This window comes from Peromyscus leucopus, chromosome 8b (assembly GCF_004664715.2).
Source record: "Peromyscus leucopus breed LL Stock chromosome 8b, UCI_PerLeu_2.1, whole genome shotgun sequence".
NCBI classification, from domain to species: domain Eukaryota; kingdom Metazoa; phylum Chordata; class Mammalia; order Rodentia; family Cricetidae; genus Peromyscus; species Peromyscus leucopus.
Window position 1 is genome coordinate 36,850,646 of NC_051086.1, and position 23,032 is coordinate 36,873,677.

Genomic DNA, 23,032 nt, shown 5'->3' on the forward strand with positions numbered 1-23,032 from the left:
CAACACAGCAATTAAAGAGATGGCTACGACCCAGGGTGTATAGTTCAAATGGCAGAGCACCCATCCATCAAACAGGAAGCCCTGGGTCTCCTCCTAGTGCCGCAGACTGGATGTGGTGGTGGATGACTGTCATCCCAGCACTGGAAAGTAGAGACAGGAGGATCCAAAATTCAAGGTCATCCTCAGCTACATACCAAATTTGAGGCCAACCTAGAACATTTTGTGTCACACACACACACACACACAAAATAGTTTGAGAGAGAGAGAGAGAGAGAGAGAGAGAGAGAGAGAGAGAGAGAGAGAGAGAGAGAGAGAGAGAGAGAGAGAGAGAGAGAGAGATTAGTAACGGTGAAGGATAGAGAAAGGAAGTCTAATCCAAGTGGCTGTGTTGGGAAGAATGACAGATAAAGGGATTCAGTGACTCAAAGTGTCTCCGGGGGACTCGTGTGAGCCTAAGTTTAAATAGAGGAGGAGTGGGTTAAGGTCAAGTTGTATGCATAATTATGCGATCCTGGAAAGGCCATTATCTCAGTTCTGGTTCTTTGAGGTGGTCTGAAGTTGGTGTCACTGTCGTCACTGAAGATGTCTGCTCCTGCTCCAGGTCAGGGCCTAGCCATCATAGATAACTGCTGCCATTGGCTGGGTCCTCAGTCCTAGCCTTGCTGTTGTTGAAGGATGACATCCATCCCTTGCCATAGACATGTCCACCAACCAGCCTTGTCATCCCCAGAATCCAAGTCAGATAAAGGAAAGAGGGACTCAGGAGGGAGAGGTGAAGGAGGCAGAAATTGAACCATAAAAGGACAAAACAGAGTGAGTTAGGTCAGTGACTAGTACCCTCCTTCAGTGGGGCTTCGGGATCAGAGATGTGGCCATGAGGGTTGGAGGGAAGAGAGTTCTATGCTATATTTCCTGGAGGGAGGAGACAAGGCTACCTGACAGTTGCCTCCTGTCTCCCTCCATGGACAGTCAGGAAGTCCCAAACATGGCAAAAGAGAGCACCATTTCTTCTTCCTTGAAGTGTCCATCTAAATCTGCAGCTCCCCTGCCCCCAGCATGTGTGTGTGTGTGTCTGTCTGTCTGTCTGTCTGTCTATCTCTGTGTGTGTCTGTCTCTCTCTCCATCTCTCTCTGTCTCTGTGTGTCTCTCTGTTTCTATCTCTTTTTTATTGGTTTGGGTGACATATCAAATCCTTTATTGCCAAGTGGCATAAAGATTTTTTAGAGTCTATTCATCTTTTAGACTTTTTAATGGTGGTTTTAGCATACAGACCTTTGAGATTTGCATGTGTCAGAACTTCAAATCTACCAACCTTTTCCTTTGTGGTTTCTTCATAGAAAGACCTTCTCCATCCCTAGCCAATACGACATTCGTCTATATTTTCTGTTACTTCCTTTTCCATGTCTTTATACTGGAGTTGGTTTTGCAACAGACTCCAACATTGCACAGCCAGAGACACATGCAGAGTAGCCTTCTTGGGATCCTATGGGAGCCAGCATTTAGACCACCTCTCATCCCTGGGGTGGTAGACACAAGTTTGAGGCCTACCCAGGCTTCGATTTGTCTTCCTGTGACTCTGAAAAAATTCTCACGAACTCCTCAGTCATTTAATTGGCTTTTTAAAGAAAAACAGTCTCTTCCGTTGTGTCTGTCTGGTAAGCTCATCCAAGAGTTTCCAACTAAAAGAACCCTTTCCAAGTAAATGGGTTAATTCTCGTGTGATGCTAGCAAAGGCAGTTCCCTAAAGCAGAGAGCTCCTCAAGCTGATTCTACTATGACTCCTTTTTCCCCCCAAGGAAAATGTTTTTTTTTTTTAATTTAAAAAAATTACATTTACTTATTTATGTGAGTATGGGGGTGGGGGTGTCTTGTGCCATGGTGCACATATGGAGGTCGGAGGGCAACTTGTGGGAGTCCATCCACCCATGTGAGTCCAGGGCCTTAAACTAAACTCATCAGGTTTGGCAGCAAGCATTTTTAACTGCTGATCCATCTCACCAGCCCACAGGTAACCCTAATGCATACTTCTCCAGCATTTCCAAAAATGTCTACATTAGACAAGTTCTAAATTTTTTAATTTACTTTTACTTTAGATTTTAGGGGTGGGGTGGGGTGGTGGAAGATTGTATATGTGAATACAATGTCTGTAGAAGCCGGAAGAGAGTGTCAGGGTCCCTGGAGCAGGAGTTACAGGCAGCTGTGAGCTGTTTGACATGGATGCTAGGAACTGAACTCAGGTCTCCTGCAAGAGCAGTGTGTGCTCCTAAGCATTGACTCACCTCTCCAGCCTTCCATGAGCAACTTCATTAATTGAGAGGAAACCCACTGCTATTCACTGGAGGTGAGGAGCTGGACATGACATTTTCCTAGCTGTTGCTTTTTGTCTGCACCGTCTTTGCGGTAGATGGGGTGGCTCTTCTGAGTGCATTATTTCTTCTGAGTGCATTCTTTGCTGAGTTTCAAGGGTTTAGCCCAGAGACAAGCATGGTAGTGCATACATTTGCACTATCAGCACTGGGGAGGCAGAGGCAGGAGGGTCTCTGTGAGATTGAGAACAGCCTGCTCTGCACAGTGAGTTTCAAGCCAGTCAAGGCTACATAGTGAGACCCTGTTTCATCAAGCCTACCAGTCAGAGCCTCCACGTCCACAGTATAGGCAGCCATGAGGACAAGGTATGTGTCAGGCTGTATGCTTAGCTCCATAGCCACAGGCTTTCAAGGGCTGAAAAGACCTTGAGCACTGGGTCGGCAAGGGAGACAATCTGAGTTCTTGGCTGTACACAACACCACCAAATCCATATAGACTCTTTTTAGCATAAAAAAGAGCATCCTAAAAATTGTTACATAACTCATAGCATTTATGGGAGGTCGAAAAAAGTCTTAAATTTCCAAGAACAGCTCCCACAGTCACCCACCATCCATTGCTTCTGCCACTTTTCTGATGCCAGCAAGATGGATGGCATGGGCAGGATTTTCTCCCACTCATTCCCGACTTTTGGATCAGAGACTCATGAAGACACAGCTCATTGGCACAGCCTATTTCACTTACCCATTCCTAGACTCAAGGAAGGTTTGGAAAGTGAGTTTTCTGGGTACTCTCAGAAAGAGGTACGGACCACGTAGGCAATTATCAAGTACGTTCAAAACAGATAGGAACGACTGTGGGTGTGCTAGTTTTTTGTTGACAGTAGAATCTTTGTTTGCAGTCACGCTGACCACGTACCAGAGACTTATATTGCTTAACTGTATGTGTTCTTCTACTGTCTTTAGCTTAATTAATATTTATATCTATGCTTGCAGTGTGGTTTACGGATTTAATCTATGTATGCGTGCTATGTCTTCTAGCTTTGTTTTTTTTTTTTTTTCTGTTATTATCTTTGTCGATATTTTTTTTTTGACAATAGAACAACTTGAAACAGACATCCAGCAGCCAAGTGCAACCATTCAAAACTGATCAATGTATCAAAATGTAAGAAAAAAAAGAAGCTACAAATACAGAACACCACATGTGGTGTTTCTTAGTAATAGAACATTTGGCCTAGCATGTGAATCCCTGGGTTCCATGCCCAGAGCTGAAAACATGGTTCAGATTTACAAATACCAAAGGGCTATGGCTCAGACATTCTACACACAGGATCATCTGAAGCCATCCATCTCAGGCTGTTTCTCATGGCCATTGGCAGACCAGACAAGGAGTAGGCAGAGGCTGGTGTAGACAGAGAGTCTGTGATGATGAAAGGGCAACAAGGTGTTACTTAGTACCAGAAGCCTCTAGGCCAGTGTCTGTTTGCATCGATGGAGACAGAAAGGGGCAGAGGTCACGCCCCAGGTATCAACACCATGACAGAATCAGAGCCATTGCTGTAACTAGTATCCTTTGCTCGACTTCGATGGCTGGTATGTTAGTCAAGGTTCTGCCACTCTGACAAAAGGCCTGAGAAATATCAACTTCAAGTTTTATCTGAATCATGGTCTCACAGGTCTCAGTCCACTGTTGCTTGGCTGCCTCCAGGCCTGCAGAGAGGAAGAGCTTTGTGATGGAGAAGGAAGCAGAGCTGCTCTTCTGTGGCAGCTAGAAAGAGAGGAAGGAGAGGAAGGAATGAGGGATAAGACACACCCTTCAAAGACATGCCTTCAACGCCTACTTCCTTCATCCGGGTCTCACTTCCCCCATAGGCCACTCAGCTATTAAGAGATTATTCCCCTGATGGAGTTAGCACACTTACTATCTCTCAGGAGCAGCACCACCACCTAGGGATCAAGCCTTCAGCATCTGAGCCTTTTCAGGGGACCCCTCCTATCTAAGCATTTACACTAAGGTTGAAGGTCCAGTACGAATGCTCCTCCCTCTAGACCTCCCAGGTTAGGTTAGGGCCATCCTTCTGTTTCCAGGCTTACCGTGCTACACTGCTGTTCCTGCCACTCCGGACTCGCCTGCCTACACCCTAACTCCTACCAGGAGATGGCACAGAACGCACAGCAGCTTAAAGAGTGAATGAATACATGAATGAATGGAAGGCTACAGCTACCGTACGACTTGATGCAAAAGCCCCCTGTACCGGCTTTTCTCTTGCCGTGTTTTGTGGTTGCTGGACCCATGAAGTCTAGAGGTCTCAGAGTCACAGCCACCTGGTTCATGATGGAGAGCTGTAGGAGGGGGTCCTTGGCACAGCAACACGGAAGGGAACAAGTTGTGCCCAGTAGAGGGGACAGGCCTAGCATGAAGAGAGACCTGGCCATGATCCCACAGACAGCTCTGAGCCTTCCCATCTATATCCTGCAGGAGGAGCCAATTGCCTGAGGGGAAACAGAGTCCCACTCGGTTAAGCTGTAATCAGCTCGGCTCCAGCATAGGCTTTTGAACTGTAATACTCACAAGAAGCAGAGGCATCTGTAGGAAGAGAAACTGAATGCGACATTCTGCAGGAGGCCAGGCTAAATGTGTCCCATGACATCACTCTGGAGAAGAGGCTGCCAGAAGCCACCCAAGGGCCTAAATGCTTCTGCATCTTGGTGCTGCAGGAGACTGAGTCCCGGAGGCTGTGGCTAGGCTCCTAGGACCCCTGCTCTGTTCAGACCTAATCATTTGTTCCCTTAGCCTATGGGGACATTTTCTGGTCAACTCCCTAGGCCAGTATGACTTGAAAAGATCCATTCCTTCTGCCCATCCTAGAAGTTCCCCTGCCTGGATCTCCTCCTGAGCAGGCTTTCCAATAGTTTGTTGCTGGTGGGAACACAGAGGGATTTCTGACTGCTGTGTCACCTATTGGGAAAAATCCTGCCACATCGCCTCTGCGATCCTCTCATGGAGGTACATGCCAAGTTTTGAATTTCAGCAAAAACCCTTGCCAGGAAGAGTCTGACATCAAGCAAGAGCAGCTCTCCCGGGACTCGGTTCCTGTAATGGGATAGAATGGTCTATTGTAGAGACTTACTGTAGATGTATCTGTAGACTGTACATCTCTAAGGCTCACACAGATAGTCCTGGACACACATGCCAAAACTAAAGATGACAGATGACCCCCTCCCCCCAACACACACACACACACACACACACACACACACACACACACACACACACACAGTTGCAGCCCAGCTGTGAGTTCAAGTGCACAGAGAGCAACTGATCTCACCTACCCACCCTTTGCTTCCTGGTCTCTGTTGTCTGGTTTCTCATCCTCTTCCTCCTGGTCCTGGTCTCAACTAGTGCCCAGCCATGTGTGTAGAGGGCTGGACTGCCTGAGCGCTGTCCTCGGTGCTGGAGGCCTAGTGGGTTCTGAAGGCTTGAAGACCGCAAGAGTTTGGAGGGGGAACTTCGTGAAATCACCTGAAGATGTTGATGGAGCCCCCCCCATCAGAATACCTACCTTTATTGTTTTGGAAAATCGCAGAACCAGGCTTCCTCCTTTTGTTCCCAGACAGAGGGATTCCAACGCCATCAGCAACTTGGTGGCTGTATAGCCATTTAGGATACAGCTAAGCAATTTGAGCTCTCATGTACCACACACATAACCATCACTGCCTGTGTCCTCAGGAGGCATCTGTGATTCCATGTGGCTGCCTGCGGCTTCAGGTGACATGCCTAGGGACTGGTGACTGACTACATGGCAGCTGGTGAGTCTTCCTGTGACCTTGTGTGGCCTCCAACCTGACCTTGCGCATTCTCATTAAGTCTGGGCATTATCCAGTTTAGCCTCACCTAGATAGCCCCCCGTCGCTCCCTCCTCTCTCGGGCTTGCAGATGTGACTCCGAGTTGTCTACAAAACCATGTCCCAGGGGGCGTCCGAGTCAGCCGGGAACTGGTCCATCAGCATGTGCGCTTCCTGGGACAGAAGTAAGGGACCCCGCTGCCACTCGAGCCTGCCTAGCCATAAAGCCCTGGCGGCGGATCGTGCGGAGGTAAGGGTCGTTCGTGGGTGGAGGGGTGAGTGGCAGCGGCAGTGCGCCCGTGAGTCCCCCCCAACCCCCAGCCCGTTTCGCCCGGAACGTCGCGGGGCGGGCGGCCCGGCCCCTCCCCCAGCCGGGCTCGGCGGTTCGGACGCAGCTGTCTCTTCGCCCAGGAGTCCCGGCTGCGCTGCTGCGGGGCTGGGAGTCGGGTTCCGTGAGGAGCGCGCGCCGCGCCCTCCCCCTCCCGCCGGGTCTCCGCAGCGGCGCGGGGAGGCGGGGGCTAAAAATACCCGGCGGCGGCGGCGGCGGCGGCAGCGGCAGCGGCGGCTCTGGGGCTGCGGGGCTGTGGGCCCGGGAAGCCGTGCGGGGCGGACTAGGCCAACTCGCCGACATGCTGACCTTCTTCCTGGTGTCGGGGGGCTCCCTATGGCTGTTTGCCGGTAAGTCCGGGTCCGATCCCGACCTCCGTCTCCGCGGAAGCTGTAGTATCTTGGCCCAGGATGCGGGTGTGACATCCCCACCTTGCGGAGCCCTCCGCTGCGGCTGCTGAGCGGTCCCTTCAAGGTCCCCGAGCCGCCCCCCAATTCTGGCGGTGGCCCCAGGCTGCGTTGGGGAAGCAGCTGTGTCAGCTCAGAGGAAGGGCCTTGCTCACGGAGACCCTCCCCACAACCTCCCTTCAGTCCTCAAGCCCCTCTCCCCTTGAGGTGAGGACCGGTGATCAGATTAGGCCCCAAGCCAAGGGAAGGGCAGACTCCATGTCCGTGTCCATCTCCAGAGATCAAAACCCATTGATCTCTGTTGTTGCCCCCAGATACTGCGGTGGGTGAAGCCCAGAACTGACCTGGGCTTCCTGGATCTAGCCGGAGCCTTCTCACTGCCGGTCCCTGCTGCCCTTTAGCCAAAGGACAAGATTGGCTGGTTACTTGTCCCTAAGCTCTGCCCAGGGCTGTGTCCTGGCTTCCCTTATTCCTTACAGGAGTCAGCTTTCATCCCTGCACCCTCTGAGGAGGCTCTAGGACCCCTGATGGATCCCTGCTTAGCACTCTCCCCAAATCCCTACACCCACACCTGGACTCTCTCCACAGGCCCACCCCTTCAATGCTACTTCCCTGTACTGGCCTCTCCCCTCTCCAAGTCTCCAGCTAGTACCTCTAAAGGGTCTCTGTCCCAACCCTGGCCCCAACCCTGTGCAGAATAAGCCTGGTAATTTATGTGAAAATGCTTGGCCTTTAACTTGGTTACACCTGCCTAGCCCAGGGCAAACGCTCTATGCATGCTAGTATTTCTTATTTGGTATTCAGACAGTTCCACCAGAGTGGTGGCAAAGTTGTTCCTGAGCTAAAGAAAGGGCCGAGGTTGATCGCTTCATGAGGCATGTGCTTTGTTTTTTAATATTCATAGCAAAACCTAGTAGGTTGGTGGTACTTCTTTTATTGTTGAGATTCAAAGACTGACTTACCCAATGCCATATGGATAATACCTGGAAGACTGGAGTTTGAGCTGAAGTTTTAGCTGATCAGCCCATGCCAAGTGCTTGATGATATCAGGCCTGAATCTGGGGGAATGATGGACCAGGTAATTATTTTCCCCCACCCCCACAATTGTCCTGAGTTAGGCCACAGGGACATTTTCCCTGAGCTGGGGAGAGTAAGGCCTCTCTAATCCCCTCGGCTCCCTAAGCTCCTTCTGTCTGCTAGTGTCTAGTGACAGGCTGCTCAGGGCCACGCTGGTCTTGCTGTGTGTCCAACAGGCAAGGACGGGCTAGAGCTGAGGTCATGTATAATCAAAATAACTGGTGGTGGTGATGGTGGTGGTGTGGTGGTGGTGGTGGTGGGGTGGTGGTGGTGGTGGTGGGGTGGTGGGGTGGTGGGGTGGTGGTGGTGGTGGTGGTGGGTGGTGGTGGTGGGTGGTGGTAGTGGTGGTGGTAGTGGTGGTGGTGTGGTGGTGGTGGTGGTGGTGGTAGACACTATTTATTGCCTCCGTGATGAACAGCCTATGAGCACACACACCCCCCAGTACTCAGTCCTCTTTGTCCTATTCCAGGAAGAACCCCACCCAGCATGTATTCAGAGTTTTGGTCTTTGGTCTTCTGTGCTTTGGGGAAGGTGTTGGAGGCTACAGGGCCACACTTGTGATAGGGGTCATTACTAGTCCGTGAAAGACACCCCTAACTATGAGGGCTTCTTGTCTATAGCTGGCATACAACTGTCCCCGAAACAGGCTGGCCTTCTGTCACGCCTCCTCACTGAGGGGCTCTACAAGGGCCTCAGAGAGTCAAGTGGAGCTTTTGCTGTGATAGGTGGCGGTGGCTTCCACACAGGCCAAGCTGCTCTGTTTGCTAGAAGGCTGAGTCTGATGTGCAGTTTTTCTTGGATACTATACCCCAGACACATTGTGGGGGCTTTATAGATCATGTGTCTGTCCTCCTTGGAACTAGATCTCAGGCTTTCTCTGGGGATGGAAGGGTCTGAGAAATGCATGTTAACACATACACACACACCCCTGAGGATGAATTCTGCTTTGTAATCCAAGATCCCAGTGTAGCTACCAAGTTCCTGCCACTCAATCAAACAGGAGGGTACTCCTGAGTCAACGTCACTCTTTACGTGCTTTTTGCTACTTATTGGATCCCAAAGGAAACAAAGCTTGATCTGGCAAAAGTTGACCTCAAGGGCTGTCAGGGAAAGTTGGGGGAGAGAGCAACCTGGAAGAGGGGCAGCCATGCATTCTGGGTTGCACAGCACTTGACCATTCCAGACCTAACCTGAATGTTGAGTTGTAAACAAAGAGACAATGATATAGGTCCAGCATGAGACAGGTGCTCAGTCTGGTAAGAAATGTGCCCTCCATGTACCCAAGTACTCAGAGGACAATGGGATGAGTTTATTGAGACTCCTGCCTACCTTTATGATACCTGTGTGCAGACTGGAAAAGAGGTGGCACTCCTGATGGACACATTTCTAGAAGGGCACCCCTTCCTTTAGGCTGATGTAGCCCTATACTCTTATATAAGGCCCAACCTGCTTAACCTCAGACCTGACCCATCTATGTGGGCTTCTACAGGACACAGGGCATTTGTCAAAGAGAGGTAGTCCAAATGTCAAATAAAGGAAGTCAGAGCTGTGAAAGGCATGCAGAGAGAACCATGATGGGGTTGAGTCCTTCAGGGTTGTTGGATGGGGTCTTGGAGAAGAGGATTTTATCAGGGGACATAGAAGAGCCCTCTGTTTAGACACCATGGCCAGGTTGAGTCAAGAGGAAAAGACTGGAGGCCAGGAGTGTTGTGAAGGACTGTTATGTTATGAGAACAGATGTAGCCCAGGTTGGCCTGAGTTGGGTCTGGGCTCCATAACAAGGCAGGGATGAGCCTCCAGTCCTGATCCCTGCTCTGGGGATATCGACCTGGTGCTACTGGAGTGAGGCATGGCAACAGGAGGCTGAAGTGACAGGTATCTGGCCAAACAGGTGCAAACATGCACAGCCTGGCTCAGAGCCCCAACAGAGCCCACCCTTAGCCCCAGGGTCCACTAGGAAATGACAGGCTTGAGGCCTGGGGCAATTGAAGGAAGCCCCAAAAGGCAGCTAAGAATTGGGATTGGTGGTGGTACTATGGGAAAATTAGGCATTTGGGGCATGGTTCCCAAAGGAAGCAAGTTTGAATGTGCACTCAATCCTTTGCCTTGTGGGAAGATTCTGATCTTTTAGCTGCTCTGCACCCTGAATGAGAATGGTAAGGCAGCGCGTGAGAGAGCAAGAGCTCACTGACACCAGGGGGCAGCATCACCTGCCATCCCGCTCTTCGCTGATTTGCTGGGGTTTGTGGTTCTAAGGGCTCTAGGTTGACCTTCCTGAAGTTGAACCTGGCTCTGCTACAGCAGTGATAGAACTCAGGGCTGTTCCATACATGAGGTAGTAGGGAGGGGGATTGTCTTGTTTGCAAAAAGGAACAAAACTTTTCTATAGTAGAAGGTGCGCTGTTTATCTACCACCAGACACACGGTAGGCACTTAGACATTCGTTGATTTGAAGAGGGGTTGTAAACGTATAGTCTGCATTTCTGTTTCACCTTGCACACACTGTATGTCAGTCACCACGTTTCTATGATTCTGCAAGCTTCCCCCAGTCTCCCCACAATGCTGTCTTGCTGTTATCACCACTTACCCCATGAAGCGCTGAGACCCAGAGAAATTTCAGTGGGAAGCAACTTGCAGAAGCTGAGGGTCAGAACACATTCTCGGACTTGCAGCCCGGAGGAGAGCCAGGATTCCAACAAGTGAAAGTGAAGTAGAAAAAGAAAAGGCACTCTAGGCAAGAGGGACCTGAGGAGGAAAGACTGGCAACGGCAGTGTCTGAAGTAAAAGCTGAGTGTGGTGGCTCAGGCCTGTAACATCAGCACCTGGGATGCAGGTGCAAGAGTGTCAGGAGTTCAAGGATAGCTTTGACTACATAGGAGGTGCCAAGTCAGCCTGGAGTACATGAGATTGTCTCTCAAAAACAACAGACAAAGCCGGGCGGTGGTGGCGCACGCCTTTAATCCCAGCACTCGGGAGGCAGAGCCAGGCGGATCTCTGTGAGTTCGAGGCCAGTCTGGGCTACCAAGTGAGTTCCAGGAAAGGCTCAAAGCTACACAGAGAAACCTTGTCTCGAAAAACCCAAAATAAATAAATAAATAAATAAATAAATAAATAAATAAATAAATAAATAGATACAACAGACAAACTGGAAGGAGTGCTGACTGCTCTGCCCAGAATAGCTAAGAGGAATCGCCAGTTGATAGCCTAACCTTGCAGGGGCAAATTCTGCTTGATCATCGACATAGTCAAGACTGGGATGTTCAGGGGCTCCAGAAGGGAGAGAGGAATAATGGATAGATGGATGGATGGATGGATGAGTGGGTGGATGGATGGATGGATGGATGGATGGGTGGGTGGGTGAATGGATGAATGGGTGTATGGATGGTTGGGTGGGTAGATGGATGGACGGGTGGATGGATGGATAGATGGATGGATGGATGGATGGATGGATGGATGGATGGATGGATGGATGGATGGTGGGTGTGTGGGTGGATGGATGGATGGGTGGGTGGGTGGGTGAATGGATGAATGGGTGTATGGGTGGTTGGGTGGGTAGATGGATGGACGGATGGATGGATGGATGGATGGATGGATGGATGGATGGATGGATGGATGGATGGAAGGATGAGAGGATAGCCCACAGCTGCTGGATGGATGGTTTTGTAAAAGGGAGATTTCTCTGGGGGCTCTTGCTTCCTTGGAACTCCAAGGTCTGGTCTCCCTGTAGACAGGCATCTCTGAGTACATTGTCCAGCACAAGTGAGAAGGAGCCCCAGTCAATGTCCCTGCCTTTAGCCTGGTGTGACCATCTCAGCCCCTTACCTTGAATACTGGGCCATACTTCTCATTCACTATTCGCTAGACCTCAGAATTTGTAGAGGAAGGAGTACTGTGGGAAGAAGCTGCTTTGGGCCTGGATGTTGTCTTAGGTTGCCTGGGGATGGCTTCCTGTCACTCACTCACCCATCAGGTGTGGTCATAGCCAAATATTCTCCAGACTCATGGGAGACTCAGGGTCTGTGACAAACAGAAGTGAGAATAGGGAACACATGTTGGGACAGAAATTCTGAACTGAACTCCCCTATCTATTCCGAGGTTTAATCAATAATCTCAGATCCCACATCATTTCATTCTGACTAGTCCTACCTAGCCGCCTGCTCTTCCCAGAAATGCCCTTCATCTCCCCACCCTGGACTAGGCATTCAGCTAGAGGGCATCTGTGGAAGGTTGGGAGCGGCTAGCTTCTGGCTTGGGTCCTGTCCAGTCCGGCCTGCATTCCAAGCTGGCTGCCTCTTAAGGTTTTGGAGCAATAACAATCAAAAGCTCAGTTTCCAGACCCTGGGATAAGCAAATCCAGATTGGTACAAGTTGGAGCCAGGAATCAACCCAGTGACAGTGATTGGTGGCCACTGGGGGAGGGGAGAAAGAAGGCAACCCTGGTTAAATGGATAGCTCTGAGACAAACCGAATTAACTCACTCCCAGAGCTCTGTCCCACTGATGCCGATGGATCTGGAAGGAATAAGCGGGACTGGGCCTATTATCAGCCCTATTTCTCCCTCTAACATTGGACTGTTGGGACTTTGACACTCATGAGAGATCTATCTGCCAACCTATTCCTGCCCTAGCTCTAGTGGCAGACCATTGTGAACTTGAAGGCATGAGCAGAAAGGCTGATCGGCATTTAGGTCAGCCAGAACCTGGACAGCAAGGTCAGCCAGAGGCTATATGGCAGGATGGTCAGAGCCAAGACACAGAGAGAGTAGCAAGGTAGAATGTGGGCCAGCCTGTGAGATCAGATAGGGAAGCGGCTATAGGCTGGGCAGCATGTTCTCAGGCCAATGGAAGGAAGATACTTACCAACGTGGAGATGGGGGTGTCAGGTAGGAACCGTCCAGGCTGCCTTAGCTTCAGAAGTAGCTGCCCCTCTGTTCTGTTTCTAGAGCTGGGGCCACGTGAAGGCACCTAGACTCTAGCACCCTGCTTAGCAGACAGTGGTGGTGGTGGCGCGACTGTACCTCCCAGCTGATAGGATGTGGTTTTCTGGGGTATACCTTCAACTCACCCCTACTCCTGTCACTCTGCCATCTTCTAGGCCTGGCCATGTCTGGGGACAACAGTCCTTTCCTTGGCCAGTAGATAGTTGGGGATTTGGGTAGATGTGTTCTTGGCATCCCTGCTGTAGCCCAGGCAGCGGGATAGGTGTGACTTGTGAAGTTCCCATTTTCTGGGCCCACAGTGCCCTCTCTCCTCCTTTCCCTCTGCCTCTCGATTCTCCTTCCTGGAGGGTTCTCTGAACCTTCATGGAGACACATTTGGCATCTTGGTTTCATAAATATGCTGTGTGACCACAACCTAAAGTAGGAGGCAGGCGGTTGGTGGCAGGTGGCCCGTCACCTACCAAGGCTGGGCCTTTTCTTAAGGCTGCAAAGCCAGCAGGTCATATGCCTTGGATTGTAGGAGGTCCTTGCAGCGTCTCTCACCTCTTGTGTGATTCCAGAACGAGCTGTTAAGTCCTCTCAGGCTAAAGGATGCCTGCCTGCTGCATCACTGGTTCCTGAGAGCAGGATTCTGAGCCTCACATGGATGCTTGTGGGATTCAAGATTTACTCTGTGGTTGATGGACAGGTCTTGGTGACCCTGGGGTGTCAGGGTGTCAGAGGTGAGGGGTCAGAGAGACGGTGACCCACTGTCACCCTCATCAACCTGAGGAGTTCCCCCAGACCTTTTAAGGACCCCTACTCGGACCAAACCAGGATTCCTGGCTTCAGCGCAGAAAAGAATTCCAGGACCAGCCAGTCAATGGCGCACAGTTGAGACTTAATAAAGATACTTTAATACAGGCATAAACCTCAAGGTTAAGAGAAAGTGAGGCTTCCAGAAAGTGGGACACAGCCGAAACCATGAGCTCCAGCTTTTCAGAGAAGAGTCATGGTGCACTGTCCGCATTATCTACACATGCCATCGCTCTCGAGTTATAACGCAACAGGTTGTTCAGAAACCTTCACCCCCTTTGGATAAGTGAGATGCGTCTGAGATGTCTTGGATGACGTTATACTCTGATCACATGAAACCGGGCATCACTGGAGGTGCACAAGGGCATTGGTACATGTCCTTTCTATGCAAATGGAGTTTCTGGTGAGAGTTCTAGAAAATTACAGGTTTACAGCTGGGAAAGGCAAAAAGCCGTAAGCGGTTGTTGGTTGTGCTGGAAACCTTGCTTGTGTTGTTTCCAGCACAAGGCTCTGACTGTATTCCAGAGTCGGGGGTCCTGAACCTCTCCTCATGTCCACCCAAATTTCTCTGCCTTTCTACCCTGCCTGGTGAGAAGCAGCATGGGCACCAGGTGGAGGATGTGCATGGCCTCCGTCCTTAAGGTCTTCTCCTCCGCACTGCAAGTTCTTGTTGTTGATAGCCCTGCTCTCCTCTGTCCCTCCCTTGGCATCCATCATGAATGCCACAAGAGCTATCCAGGTCTCCTTATAAAAAAGAAAAGGAAAACAAAACAAAAGAACAAAAACAAAAAACCAACAAAACAAAACAACCTTTGTTATTTCCATCTCAGCCATCGCTGCTTTCGAAAAGGACAAAATCAACGTCTTCAGAAGGGATGATCCTTGCGTTGTGGTCCTGACCCTCACCCTTGTGCTTTCCTCGGGGGCCACAGAAGTTTCTAGTGCCCTTTGCAAAGATGTCAGGCTCTTTTCTTTGGATGGGAAGTCAGGATTCAGGGATGGGTACTCTCAGTAGGTCAGCGCGAACAGCCTCCAACAGCATTCCCTGGGCCGGCTGGGGCCTCGCTTTGCCTCGGTCTGAAAGAGATTTTTGTTTTCTGGTGAGAACAGCCCCAGCCTGACCTGGCCGCAGGAGCCGGCAGCAGGAGTGAAAACCCTTTCATGTGACAGGCCCAGAGTGGAGTGAGGCAGGCAGGCCTGGCAGCCAGCGGCAGGCCCTCCCCGGCAGCCTGGGAGGCAGGGCGGCCATTTGCATATTCCCCCATTCATCCTGCCCTTGAAAAGGAGGCCTGAGTTCCCAGTCCCTGGCTCGGCCAACGACCCAGAGCTGGAGCCCCAAGTTAACCCTGTGGGCCTTCGCTGCTAAGGGGCCAGGGGCGGAGGCAGTGCTAGCCAGCCCTGACCATGCAGAAGGTAGCAGACTTCCATTGATCAGCAGCCTTCTGCTGCAGTGGAGAAAATTCCCTTTTACTTCTTCCTGCAGCGGACAGAAATGATAGCTAGCAATTTGTCTTTGTCAGAAAATGTACCTTGAACCCAGGAGAAGATTGAGTCATTGCTTAATGTGTAAGGTGTGGGTGCGTGCGTGCGTGCGTGCTGCAGTGCACCGCGCGCGCGCACACACACACACACACACACACACACACACACACACACTCGTACGTATGTGGAAGTGTGGGTAAAGAAGCCAGGTGGGTTCCAGGCTACAGCAGAGGCACTCTCAGCCAAGACAGAGAGACACAGCTTGCCTGGGACACTTTTGTATCCCTAGGCCTCAGGATATTAGATAGTAGTCAGGTGACCTACAGGCTGTGCCTCAGAAGGCATGGCATACAGTGCCAGGCGTATTCTCTTACCTTCTGTGGTAAAGAGCCTCTCGCCAGCCACCAGCTTCGTGTCCTGGTCCTTGGTTCAGCCAGGCTTGCGATTCCTTCCCCACACTAAGGGATCTTGTCGGGGCCAACACCTTACAGGCTCTTCCTGTGACGTACCATCCCGTTGTGTCACTCTGTCCTAGCTTAGCTGTCCTCTACGTCCCACACTGCAACCCCACCCTTGCTCTTATTCTGTAAGGGAGGATGTGTCTCTGGCATTTCTCTCTGAGCAGGTGTCCCCAAGAGAACAAGGGTGTCCTTAAATGACAAGCAGACAAGCAAGCTGCCCTTCATCTTCTCCCTCCCACCTTAGGAACCCCAAGTGTGTCTTGCCAGGACCCTTTTCTACCTCGAGGAGCACGGTCCTAGCTAGAGGAACTGTCCCATCTCGGCCTTGACCATCTGCAGTTGGACGCTTGAGCATGTGTTTCTGCCAGGAGAGCAGATGTGTCTGTCCTTCACTGAGCTTGAACTTGCAGCATTTATGGGGTGTCCCCCAGTCCAGGCTAGCAATGAAACGGATCCCTGGCCCTAAGACCAAGACATTAGCAATCCTACCGTGGACTTATCTGGAAGGGAAAGGATCATGATGCCACCTAGGACTTGCCTTCCTGCACAATGAGACCTGGCCAGGAGCGTCCCTCTGCCTGTGTGGTGACCATGGCCCTCACCAGTATCCCTGGAGTTCTGCCTACTGTCCCAGAGTACAGCGTGGAAGGAAGAACAATGGAGCTTCAGTCATCCACAAACCCTTAGCCCATCTCAGCCATCATTCCTGATCATTCTACCCTGTAGATATCGCCAGAGGGGCGGCTGCCGTTCTTTCTATCTCTCTGGTCTGTGATTTTGCTGTGCCTGACTTATGGTGAGGCCCAGGCTTATCTAGGTGCCCGTAAAAAGACACTGTGTTTCTCTTTGCTACTCTGGTCTCAAGGCTGCTTCTATTTCTGAGTCTCTAGAAGTGCAGTCTGAGCCTGGCTCCCTGGTCTGATCCTCACAAGTGTGTGGCCATGGTCTCTGGCAGGAGTTTGGGGTGAGTGAAAATTTTGAGAGATGCTGTCTTGAGGATGGGCGTGAAGGTTGGTGAAGGCAGGCGATGGAGACATGGTCACGGTGAGTCGGGGTAGCCGGGGAAGTGGCTCTGTAAACCTCTGTTGGGCCTTTCATGTAAGGCACTTCCATCACCCTTAAGAGAGAGCTATAATTGGGCTCCCCAGAGAGATCAGGCGGGAGTCACTTGGTAACACAGCAACCCTATCTCACAAGGGATACACAAGGGGCCTCTCCTGGCAATGCCTGAGTTGGGAAGGCCTGTGTCTCAGTCATCTGTAGCTCTGTGAATCTAATTAAAACCCAAGAGGAAAATGGAGTAGAAGCCCCTCTGTCATGCAGACTTGAGCTTGAATCCCTGTGCCAAGGAGACAGTTGATAGGCCCAGGGGGGCTGCTGCACAGCCCTGCAGGTTGGGGTTACTCAGATGTGACGGTGAGGCAGGAGTTTTTCTTACCCTGGCAACTCTCCCTCAGCTCCTTGCCCCTTGGCACGCGGCACTTTCCACCCACCAGAGCCCTGGTTGTGGCCACTGGATTTCCTGCCCCTTAAGCTTCCCTGAGAATCACTATAGGAGGTGTCTGTCCTTCTGAAAGACGTGTCTCAAGCTGTCCAGGGAAAGTAGAGGAGGGATGGCGAGGTGGTTCAGTGGATAAGGACACTTGCTGCCAAGCCTGATGGACTGTTTGATCCTAGGAACCCATGTGGTGGAAGGAGAGAATTGACTCCTGCAAGTTGTTCTCTGACCACTCATGCTGTGGTACTCTTGTACACACACACACACACACACACACACACACACACACACACACACACACACTGAGCAAATTTAATTTTTAAAAAAAAGTAAAGTAGAGGATCCACTAAAGAAGAAGTGAAATCCAGCAGATTGGGGGATGCTAAGACCAAGTTCTCTGGCCTCCAATCAAGGTCTCAGGGGTGTGTGTGTGTGTGTGTGTGTGTGTGTGTGTGTGTGTCTGTCTGTCTGTCTGTCTGTCTGTCTGTGTGTGTCTGTGTGTAAAGAGACCTTGTCCTCTGAAACTCATGGCCAACTTCCCTCCCAGACTAAAAACAATGTGGGGTCAGGAAAGGCAGAAGGGCTTGAGTTGAGGCCCTGGCAGGCTGGCAGAGTGAGGGTTAAGGCAGAGTTGCTTGGCTTTGAGCTGGCCTGAGCTAGTACCGCCCCATGTGCAGATGAAGGGGGGGGGCAGTGGAGGCCTTGAGGGGCCAACAACTCCTCACAGAGCTGCTCTGTGCCTTGGTCCCTGTAGGACTTGCTCCCACAGCCACCGGGGAGCCACTGTTCCCACAGTTAATGCCTACTACCACCCAGCTTCTCAGGGCAGGCGGCTGTTGCCATCAGCTGTCCCCAGGGGCAGGGCCTTCGCAACTTTTGTACTTTGATCAAGATGTGGTAACCTCTTTCCCTGGGCTCCATAAGCCCTAGAAAGGGAGGCTGGTTCTAGCAGGACCAGCTCAACCACCTCCTCAGTGCCCGGAGCCTGCTGGAAAGGTAGGATGTGAATGCATCACCTTTTGCAACTTGTCCTTGAGCCCTTTTGGCTGGAAAAGACATGAAGTAACCGATTGAGCTAACTGCCTCCACCAAGTGCCTCCTTTACCATGTGGCTGGCATCTGCTCCCTGCCCACGATTTTATTTGGGAAGAGGCCCTGAGAGGTTTGGTGACTTGCCCATGGCCACACAGCCATCAAGAGTCTAAGTCAGGATTTGAGTCTGGTCAGACTAGCACCGAAATCCATCTTCTGGCTCTTTCCCTAACTTGTTTACTAGAGTGCTGCACCCTGGGGTCTGGTGAGGTTGTGATTTGAGCTCTACAGTGCAGGTGAGGTGGTTCTTTGGTGATTTCATGGCTTGGTTCCGGTTGCTGTCTATTACCGAAGGCCGTCGCGGTTTGCAAAGGTCCAGGACCCCACTGGACCAGGCTCTGCTGCTGCTGAGAGTAGCAGTGGTTCTAGGGAAATCCAAAAGAAGACTCAGAGGCGTGTGGACATCCTCGGGGCCAGCTTGCTGAGTTTGGACTTCGGGTCCTAAGGCAGTAGGGAACCAGATGAGGTTTTTGAGCGGTGGCACGAGAGAGTCACATCTGTGTAACAGGAAATTAACTTTGGTGCAAGCGTAAACACAGGTTAGAGAAAAGAGATGGATGAAGAGGCTAGCCTGAGCATCTGGGCTGCACTAGGTAGTGGTTGGCCTGGGGCTCTGGGGTGGGGGAATGGTGAGGTTTGGGAGCTTTATAGGGGCAGTGGTTCCACACTCAAGCATAGAGGTAGCCTAGGAAGGCCTGGAGTGCTGGGGTGGGAGGCTGCAACAGCAGAGGAGTCTCTCAAAGCCGACTCGCCCTCTCCCAGGGCCATTTCTACAGGGTTTGTGCTTGGTACCTTGCTACCTTTCTGCTCTAGCACCTTGGGGTTGATGGATAGCCCATCGTGGCTCCCTTGGTTCTATCCTCTCCCCTCCTTGATCACAAGGGCATGGGCTAGTGCCACCCACCCTCCAGGGTGAGCTTGTTGGGGGACATTTCAGGGTCTCCAGCCTGGGCCACCACTTGGTATTCCTAATGGGTCCGTGCTGGGAGGAAGTTAGTTTCTGCTGAGGGCTGGGTCCTCCTGCCAGGTGAATAGTTATAAACACCCACAGCAGCTCGCTTGGCAACAGCAGCACCAATGGTCCCCAGGGTATTGTCTGTAAACCCCCACCCGCCATGGCTGCCGCAACCAGAAAAGCCTCCTGGGGCATGGAAAGAGGCAGCTGGGCTTGGACCTCAGGGACCACCCCAGGTAAGAGGAGGTCAGAGAAGGCCAAGGCTGTGTAAAATAACCAGAGACCAGACTCCCAGAACCAGTCTCTGCTCTCCCCTCCCACATGCCAAGGGCTCGGTGGTGCACACTGGCTCCGAAGCCAGTGTCCTCAGAGGACCTGGACTCACAGCCCTGCCCTGCAGTGTCTCCCAGTTCCGAAGGGAATCTCAGAGTAGAAGCAAGCGCCTCTGGCTCAGGAGGTAAAGCTGGAAAAATGGAACACCCTGGTTGCCAAGGAGGGGAGCAGGCTGAACTTGGGACCAAAGGAGCTGTAGCCACTGTAGATGGCTGCTTAGGTGGACAGCCACCTGAGGAGCTGTGGGCTGTCCTTCATTGCTCCAGGTGGGAGGAGACTCACAGTGTGTGTGTGTGTGTGTGTGTGTGTGTGTGTGTGTGTGTGTGTGTAAGACGATGAGCACATGACTGATCCCATGCTAGACTCTAATGGCTCTTCATGTCCCCACCACCTCCCGGGACCTGAACCTGGATCCTTCTTACCAGGCAAGAGCTAGTTTTTCTGTGTGTTCAACATTCCTGTAAAGGACAGAATTGTGGGAATGGGTCTGTGCTGGCAGGGGTGGGGTGGCCACATAAGACAAGGGGATGCGTACTGTGTCCCCGACTCACTGAAAGAGTCTGTGTTCCGCATCTTTACAGTGATCGTAGGCGCTGCTGTGAGGACCAAACAGTGTGGTGGAGAGGACAGGTTTTTCTAGGAATCAGGAGTTCAGGCAGTTTAGAAAAGTCCTCCTTTTCCTGAAGCTCAGAGACTACCCTCACAGGCTTGTGATAGTGACCTTCGGACAGGACTTCAGGGGCTCAAAGTCTGTATTACCCGGATAGAATGCTCAGTTCCCGTGCGTTCCAGGCACTCTCCGCCTTTGAGTGTTGTCGGCTTCCCTCTGCCTGGGACACCCTTTTCCCTTCAGCCTCCACACAACTGTGTCACTTCCTGCCAGCAGCCTGCTCCGCCTCGTCATAGCTGAGTCAGGCACCTCCTCTGCCTTCTGCTGTCTGATGGCAGCCTAGACCCTACTGTACAACACTCCCTCGGGCAGCTCCGAGCTGGTGAGAACAGAGGCCATGTGGAAGCTGTGGGATACAGGGGTGGGAGGATGGATGGGCGACCTGGACGTTCCATATTGTGTGCTCTCTGTGATGATGCCAGCATCACGTCCTCTGGCCCGGATGCCTGGCTTGTGCTACAGTCTGGGGTCTGTCTGTGAGCAACTGCCAAGTACCAAGGACTGGTGGTCCCAAGATATTCTTTCAGCCTCTTTAATACTGTTTAAAACTGTATAGTGGAGTCCTTGGGGGCTAGATAGGGGCCCACTGAGTCAGTCCATTTCATTAAAGGAAACAGCCCTCGGCTCAGAGCCCACCCCCAAGAGCTGGTGGAGGCGTCTAGTAGTGAATCACTCATCTGGTAGGTCTAACTGCGACTTGGTCTTCCCATATACATTTTAGGTAAGTGGATGTCCCGAGAGGAGAAGGCCAGCTGGCCACCTGCCCAGAGCCCTCCCTCCCTCCCTAGAGAGGTTTTCCTTGGTGAAGGCATTGCAGTCCCAAGCTGTGCCTCCGCTCTGATGACGGTGTGTGTGTGTGTGTGTGTGTGTGTGTGTGTTGTGTATGTGTGTGAGTGTGTGTGTGTGTGTGTGTTGTGTGTGTGTGTGTGTGTGTGTGTGTGTGTGTGTGTGTGTGTGTGTGTGTGTGTTTTCCTCTGGGATGTTTGTCCTCATCATGGGTCTCATTTAAGACTGCTGGTGGGAGCCAGAGAGACGGCTCCACAATTAAGACCATTTACTGCTCTTCCAGAGACCCAGACTCAATTCCTAGCTCCTACAGGGTGGCTCACAGCTGCCTATTACTCCAGTGTCAGGGGATCTGATGCTCTGTTCTGACCTCCACGGGCTCCAGGCATGTACATGGTGCATAGACATACATGTAGACAAAGCACTCACATACATTTAAGCAACAAAAAAAAGATTACTGGTAAAATTGGGGTTCAAGCTCCACAGAGCCGGGATGATGCCCTTGACAGACCAGGGGCCACTTTCACGGCTTCCCAGGAGCGCCCCTAGCTGGAGGTTGGTAAGTGTCCCTGTAACTCAGAGGCCCTGCTGGGTGTCTGCAAAACTACCCTCCCATGGAAGCACAGGGTCTGGGCCACCGTCCAGTGTTTGGACCACCTGGGCCAGACCTGCCTCTGCTTCTCTTTCCAAGGCTGAGCAGCCTCCTCCGTCTGACAAGCATGTCTTTAAATTATGTCTGTAGTTCTGTGACTCTACTATGCCCAGTGGTACCGTGCCCATTTCAAAGATGGGAAAGTGAAGGTTCGCAAAGGTTGGGTTTGCTTAACCACGTATAGTTTACAAATAAACCAGAGACTTGAACCGAAGAACTGTCTTTCCTCTGTCTATAATGTTTTCTTGCACATTGCCGACCTCGTGCCGTGTTACGGTAACATTACAGTTTAACACAGATACCAGTTATTGGAATTTAAGCTGCTTCCTCCTTCTCCCTCAAAGGTCAAACAAATGTTTGGCTCCTATCCCATGGCTCCAGAGTTACCATGGTTGGCATTTGTTTTTGTTTCCCAAGAAGAAAAACCATAGCCACTGCTTCCATGATGCCAAGGACCCATGAGGAGGCAGCCTGCAGGTGGTGTGGGCTGGTCAAGAGCCTGCCCCGTGATCACTGGGGTGGCAGACCTATGCATATCCCAGGAGCTTCTAGCTCCAGGTCTTTCTGGGTAGTGACACTAAGGGGTCCCAGTGTGAATGCCAGCATCTGACCCCTGAACAAGTCCTCTGTACCCTATCAGTCCTGACAAGGTGAGGAACCCATGGCCCAGCAACCTGTACCTGCTCTGCCAGTGTGTCATTACCCAGCAGCTAACAGGAAGACATAAGAGATCTCTGGGAGATGCCCTGCTCACCTCCAGGGCATCTTCTGTGTCTCCCCGAGAGGTTCACTGAATTCCCTTAGACTTCAGTGGATGGAGGTGCACCCTAACCACCACCACCTGCAACATCAAAGCAGGTGCTGGTACCACTAGACCCATCTCGTACTTTGAGTCCTTCCTGTCTTAGCCTTGTTTATTTTCCTCTCCCCATCAGTTTAATTCTTAAACATTTCCCTCTGCTCCATTAATGCTCTTGGTGTCCTGTGTTTAGGGTGCAGAGCCACAGCGGTGATATAGCCATATAGGCCATCGGCTTCCAGGCATGAAGCCTGGAGGTATCTTTCTGGGCTATTCCATGGGCTGTGCCAGCTTCCCCTGCCCTCTCTCCTTCAGAGGCAAAGCCTAGGGTTGGGAGGGCAGAGGGCAGAGCCTGCATCCCTCCACCCCACTCATCCTGTACCCAGTGATGAGTGCATCTGCTCTCTGTCCATCTTCTCCATATCCTAGGAGCGAACATAAGCAAAGATCTGCAACCAGGGTCACAAAGGACCCTGAGGCCTGAGAGACTCTCTGCCGAGAACTGCCAGTGCATAGTGAGTCCTGGAAGATGTGAAATAGCTGTCAGCCATGTCCCTAGGCCTAGGCATGTGGTTCTCAGGAAAGCTGGCCAGAGGCTGTTAAATGTCG

At 51.5% G+C, this 23,032-nt stretch overlaps 2 protein-coding genes across 8 annotated transcripts in view; one reads left to right on the forward strand and one right to left on the reverse strand.

Annotated features, from left to right (window-relative positions):
- Positions 1 to 3,508: 3,508 nt before the first annotated feature.
- LOC119087017 (formin-like protein 3) lies at positions 3,509 to 8,171 on the reverse strand. 2 transcript variants are annotated; one of them, XM_037201356.1, is made up of 3 exons: positions 7,229 to 8,171; positions 5,867 to 6,990; positions 3,509 to 4,071 (listed from the first exon to the last, which is right to left on the reverse strand). In XM_037201356.1, the coding sequence occupies exon 2, from the start codon at positions 6,900 to 6,902 to the stop codon at positions 6,258 to 6,260; it is 645 nt and encodes a 214-aa protein (XP_037057251.1). In that variant the 5' UTR covers positions 6,903 to 6,990; positions 7,229 to 8,171; the 3' UTR covers positions 3,509 to 4,071; positions 5,867 to 6,257. The 2 variants fall into 2 exon arrangements, with proteins under 2 accessions (XP_037057251.1, XP_037057253.1); XM_037201358.1 differs by having other exon boundaries at positions 5,867 to 8,171.
- The window catches only part of Acsl6 (acyl-CoA synthetase long chain family member 6), a 59,526-nt gene continuing 42,804 nt past the window's right edge, over positions 6,311 to 23,032 (forward strand). For 3 of the 6 annotated variants that reach the window (XM_037201355.1, XM_028879994.2, XM_028879993.2), the window contains exon 1: positions 6,687 to 6,827. In XM_037201355.1, coding sequence (XP_037057250.1) covers positions 6,779 to 6,827 — 49 coding nt within the window. In that variant the 5' untranslated portion in view covers positions 6,687 to 6,778. Of the gene's footprint in view, positions 6,400 to 6,686; positions 6,828 to 17,833; positions 18,133 to 23,032 lie in introns of those variants that run through there. The other 3 variants (XM_028879996.2, XM_028879997.2, XM_028879995.2) reach the window with 3 other exon arrangements.